The sequence below is a fragment of the Perca flavescens genome, chromosome 1, assembly GCF_004354835.1.
Source record: "Perca flavescens isolate YP-PL-M2 chromosome 1, PFLA_1.0, whole genome shotgun sequence".
Classification (NCBI taxonomy): domain Eukaryota; kingdom Metazoa; phylum Chordata; class Actinopteri; order Perciformes; family Percidae; genus Perca; species Perca flavescens.
This window is the reverse complement of record NC_041331.1, coordinates 39,365,422-39,371,421: the sequence shown is the minus strand read 5'-3', so window position 1 is coordinate 39,371,421 and position 6,000 is coordinate 39,365,422. Positions and strand designations below refer to the sequence as shown.

Sequence of the window (6,000 nt, the reverse complement as noted above, 5' to 3'; positions counted from 1 at the left end):
TGGCATTATATTGACAACACATTGAGTAGGGCATGGAAACTTTATAGCATTATAAGGCATTACACATATAACAGTATTTAAAAGATACTTTTGGTGATATTCTTTATCTTATAGTCCAATGTTCCCAGACCAGGAGTACTTCAACATAAACCAGGGGTAGCCTACTTAAAAAAATAATTAAAAAAAACTACATTTTTGCGTTTCTAAATGAATGTAATACTGCTCATCATCCATGTGAAGCAGCTGAGTGTGACTCCAGGAAATGAGCATGGCATCTACATTAAAAAATGCCTTAGCATCTTTACGTGCCATGCGTGTGTATTCCACACCCTGACTCTCAACAAAACAGAAGCACGGAAGGACTGAGCGATGTTGGACGCGTTATTATTGCAACCGACGGGGCAGTGAAAGAAATTGGAAAAACCCAAGAGCGGACATATTGATTCCTAAGGTAAAGCTTTTGTTTCTTTTTTTTCCTCTTTGCATTGCGGAAGGGGGGAATAACAGTAGTAAATGGGGATGGTTGATGATGAGGACGCGGAGCAGCATTATGCTTGTGTGTTTTCAGTGTCTGTCAGCGGCAGAGGTGGCTAAGATTAGACATTTTGGGTAGTGGCTGCGCATTTCTTAATGTGGGTGGCAGCCCGACCTGCAGAAATGACGACGTTACGCTGAACTTTGCGGTGCCAGTCGGTAAGGTTGGCTGCAGGAGGCTGATGCACACCAGCATCCAACCGGGGCTGGGAATTAGATTCCCTGATCTTTTTGTGTGTGCCATGAATAGATAGATAGATATCTAGATGGATATCTACATAGATGGATATCTAGATAGATGGATATCTAGATAGATGGATGGATATATTTATATATAGATATATAGATAGATGGATGGATAGATAGATGGATAGATATATAGATGGATGGATAGATGGATTGCTAGATAAACATTAGCTCATTTGGCAGAATAAGGTATACTCATTATTGCATTGTTGCCAGCCAGGATGTCTCCACCTCATCAGTGTTCTCATACTGAGATGCTGGTCACTGATATTCCTGCTAATGCCTTCCTGTAAACCAGAGCTGTGGTCAGGCCCTGGCTGCTTCTGTCTGCCATGATACACCTTCAGATGACTTGGATCAGAGCAGAAAATGACCCAGACGCTTGAAATGCAGAGATAAGCCTTTGAATAGCTGAAATCATTCAAATTTTGAGATTTCTTTTGCAGAAAATTGCAAATGTATCTCTGTGAAGAATCACTATAATGCTTCTTTAGGAAGTTATAGTCTGCCTGTAGTGAGGTATACTTTCCTTATCCTTCTTCGTGTTGTTTAATATAATTTCTGTGGCTGTGTTATTTCTCCCAGGATTTCATTTGATACATAAAGCACCCTCCTAAATGTATTTATATAGTTTTAGGCCTTTCAGTAAAAAGCTTTTCTAGGCCTACTTGTGATGACTCTTATCCGGGGTCTTGACTCTTGGAGAAGATGGTTCTGAGGTGTGAGGAGCGATCCAAGTGTCAGCGTAACTTTAACCAGGTTTCATTCATTTTTGGCATGATACACCTTCAGCTGACTTGGAGCAGAGCACAAAATGACCCAGAAGTTCGAAATACAGAGATGAGCATCTGTATGTTGAAATCATTCAAATTTGGATTCTGCAGGAGAATGTAATCTCTGCCCCTGTGAAGAATAATGTTTCTTAAGGAAGTTATAGCCTGTCTGTAGTGAAATTATAATGACCTTATCCTGCTTCATCATGTTTAATATCATTTCTGTGGCTGTGATATTTCTCACAAGATATCATTTGACACATAAAGCGCCCTCCTAAATGTACTCATAGCTAGTTGTAGGTCTTTAAGGTAAAAGCATTTGTGCTTGTGATGACTCTAATCGGGGTCTTGACTCTTAAAGAAGATGGTTCTGAGGTGAGGAGACAATCCAAGTGTCGGTGTGACTCTTTTCAACCAGGTCTCATTCATTCTGAAGACTTTCTGTGTTGCAACTCACTTTCCCAGCAGCCCCCAATCAGTCAAATGCTCACTGCTTTATACTTTCTCTGCCACTACCTCTGTGATCTGCATTTGCATAGCCTGCGGTGTTACAGGAAATGTGGTGTCTCCATGGAAACTGAGGCTGTCAAAGGATGATGACAAAGTGATGTTAATATTTGAAAGGCCTCCTGTTAATCTCCCAAACTGTGAGCGTCAAACCAGTTGAAAGCTCTTTACGAAATGCAATCTTATCTAACCTGTGCTTGTTTGCAATTTCTAATCACTTAAAATCAACAATCGCACTCACAGGTATACTGATAGAGATTAATATCTGTTACAACTTCCAATGCAGATATTTCACTTTCTGGAAGAGAAGACGAGAGTATTGCATAGTTATCCTAAACTGAGAAGTAGAGATAAACCTGCTCTAAACTAGTCAGTGTTTGCCTTCAAGTAGCCTATTTAAGAATGCCCAGATGCAAATTCATTACACCTCAAATCCACATGCAGTCAGACTGTGTTCCAAATTCCCTTATGTAAAGATTCTTCTGTCAAATCTGCCTTAGTAATGATTAAAATATGAAATCAGATAGCTGGGGATGTGCAGGAGGAGTGGAGCCGGTAACAGCAGGGGGAAAGAAATGTGTGGGAAAAACTCATCAAACTCAGTGAGTCTTAGCTGAGGAAATGATGGTGAAAGTTAACCTATATCTTATTTTGCTGGAGTCCCGAAAGCCCCCTCAAGGACCCCTGAAGGTCTCTGAGATCCCACTACGGGACGCAATGTCCTAGATTTCTCTTTTTCATATGATTTATCATTACATATTGTAAAAGTACATAGTAATATATCATGTAAAACCATTAAGGAACGTTATAATAAAAAGAAAAGAAAATACCAATCGTCAAGAGGGTATTAATATGGTAGATGCAAGGACAAAACACAATGTTAAAAAGTGATTACAGACTGCATAACATATTGTTTTTTAATTTTATTTTTCAGAACAATGCACATTTGATGAACATGTACAACAGTACACGTAAAAAATGCCAGATTGTAGCCCAAGGGCTAATTTTCATCTGAAGTCCATTAAGCAGGTTAAAGTTACAATAAAAAGCACAAAAGATATACTGCTGATATACTGATGGAAATAAATGAAAATTCAATTTGCAATTCATTTCAAATTACAATGATATGATATGCAGTGTACAAAATGACAAAATAGTGATATTTAATTCATTTCAAAAGCAAAAATATAAAATACAATAAATAGTTTGTGTCAATAAACATTAAGCAGCTAAATAGAAGGTGCATTTACTTTTCCAAATGAAATAAAATATATGAATGACGAGTACTAAATACAGAATTAATATTTAGCAAAAAGAAAACATGCACCAAATACCAAATAAAAAATAGATTAAACACATTTTTTTAATTAAATCCTGATACAATTTTTTCTATTTTATTTTAACGTAGGCTATTATTATAGTAATTTTTTAAAATGTTATTTATTGGAATTCTCTTTCTTTTTAAAATGTTCTTCTCAATTTAATATCTCTTTAATTAATCAGCATTCCAATGTGACGTCATTGTTCCAACCGGACCAATGAAATCGCTTCTGGTAAGTTTTGCCGCGAGGAGGAGCTGAGCTGGAGTGGGTGTGTATGTTTTCTGAAGAAAATAACAGTTAGCTGGTTAAATAAAGGCGAATGAATGAATACTTCACAACAACAACAAACTAACTTATAAGTCAAATAACCTACGCGGCTCCAGGCGTGTGTCGAAGTTTTCTGGGGAGCATCTGACTCTTTAATGGGCAGCACACGCTTTGTTGTTGGCCGGAGCAATAACGTTAGCTGCTAGCTAGCTTTAGCTAACACCGGCTAGTTGCAGGTAACAATAGTAGACTTAGTAGTAACACTCACATGCATGTCTTCGTTGTGTTACTGTTGCTTGGCTATAGCTAACAACAGCCCGTCTTCGCTCCACGGCCTGACCTCATGGATCCCGGTGGAAGTGAACTGGACTCCAGCCTGCCTCAGCCCGAGAACCCGTGTCTAATCGTGGAGGACTCCCAGCCGGACAGTGTCGCTCTGGAGGACGACCCCGAAAGCAGCTACCGAGCTCTGCTGGCCCGGCGCCTGTCCAGCCTGCAGCCCACCTCCCGGAGTCCGGTTCTGGTGAGCTGCAAAGTTAACTGATCTTACCAAGTAACTAACATCCAGGGCTGGCTCATAGCTTCTGCTGGACCGGTTGAGGCTGATGTTTGTAGAGTGCATAACAAGCCCAACAACTGTAACGTTACTGGTCAGCAGTGGTGGCAGAAGTATTCAAATTCTTTTATTTTAGTACAAATATCGATGCCACAGTGTGGAAAAACACCAATACAAGTAAACATCCTGCTGCTAAATTTGACTTTAATGAAAATAGAGAAACGTTAACAGCCCCTGTTAGTGTTATATTATTACCGGTATGTTAATATGTTATTATTATATTAATCCTGATGAATTTTTGTATGAGCAGCATTTTACTCCAAAATGGAAGTAATTATAAATATTTTTTTTATTTACATACCGGTAGATTAAACAAAAACAATATATTATATTTGATAACATAATCCAGTTGTCATAAACTAAATACATTTTGTGTGAATCTGGAAAAATAAGAAGTAACAGCTGTCACATAAATGTAGTGGCATTTAGTTTCTGAAATACTCAAATAATGTACCTCTAAATTGTACTTGAGTAAAAGTACTTTGTTGCTTTCCACCACTGCTGGTCAGTCAGCTTGTTGACACTTTCCCACAAATATATTTTGGGTTTTCTAACCCCATCCTGCGCACAACCTGTCCACAGATGGAGACATCAATCCAGCTATCCATCCATCCATCCAGCCAGCCATCCACTATTCAGGGTCACTTGGTGAGATTGGACAAGAGGCCGAGAGGCAGGGTATACTCTGGACAAGCTGCCAGACATGTTGTTGATGTTTTATTGTGGTTGACAGTAGGGCTGCCCAATTAATCTGAATTTTATTGAAATCTCAATATGGACTAGTGCAATATCCAAATCCCGGCCTACAAATCCTATCCTACAGACTAAAGAAAAACAGTTTTGTGGGGCGACCTCTAGCTCACCCAGTAAGGGTGTGTGCCCCATGTAGGCTGAGTTCTTTGCAGCATCCCAGGTTTGAATCTGACCTGCAGCCCTTTGCTGCGTGTCATCCCCTCAGTCTCTCTCTTCCCCCTTTCCTGTCTATCCACTGTTACTATCAAATAAAGGGAAAAGCCCCCCAAAAATTATCTTAAAACAAAAAAAACTTTGTTTTGGTACAAATCCTCGCAAAAAAATCACACTATAATCATTTTCATTTCAATATTTTTTAATGAAAATGAGAATAATGAGACAAAAATGATCATTCCCTCCAATATCGTGAATCAAATCGCAATCGCAATATCACTCAAAATAATCGCAATTAGATATTTTCCTCATGTCGTGCAGCCCTAGTTGACAGTAGGGGTGTTGAAATTAATAATTGCATCGCGATGTGGACGTGGAGGATTGACAGGCCATAATCTGTTATTGCCTACTGCTGTTACTTGTTGGTTTTCCGGTCGCTGCTTTGTTCAGATTGCACTACATTCAGGAAGTGTCTTTTTCTTAAGAGCAGATACAATAAAATAGGGAGTGCTTGAATTTGTTGATGAAAACCATTTGTAGCAATAACTAATAATATTGAGGAGGTGACGCATCGGGATGTCGGATCGGATTGAATCGTTGACAGGATAATCGTAATCGCATCGTGAGAACAGGGAAGATTCACACCCCTAGTTGACAGGTTGCTAGTCTATCACAAGGCTGACACATATAGTACCATTATACTATTCACAGCTACAATACGCCTATGGGCAATTTAGAGATCCCTATTCACATAACCTACATGTCTTTGGACAGCGGGGGAAACTGGAGCTCAGATAGCTGCCATGCAAATTGCATACGGAGAGGCCCG

General features: G+C 39.2%; 1 protein-coding gene across 11 annotated transcripts in view; it reads left to right on the top strand.

The window, feature by feature from the left end:
• Positions 1 to 245: 245 nt before the first annotated feature.
• Positions 246 to 6,000, top strand: part of tp53bp1 (tumor protein p53 binding protein, 1) — a 30,493-nt gene continuing 24,738 nt past the window's right edge. For 6 of the 11 annotated variants that reach the window (XM_028601424.1, XM_028601508.1, XM_028601680.1 and 3 more), the window contains exons 1-3: positions 3,618 to 3,650; positions 3,956 to 4,172; positions 4,848 to 4,943. In XM_028601424.1, coding sequence (XP_028457225.1) covers positions 3,993 to 4,172; positions 4,848 to 4,943 — 276 coding nt within the window. In that variant the 5' untranslated portion in view covers positions 3,618 to 3,650; positions 3,956 to 3,992. The other 5 variants (XM_028601259.1, XM_028601349.1, XM_028601593.1 and 2 more) reach the window with 5 other exon arrangements.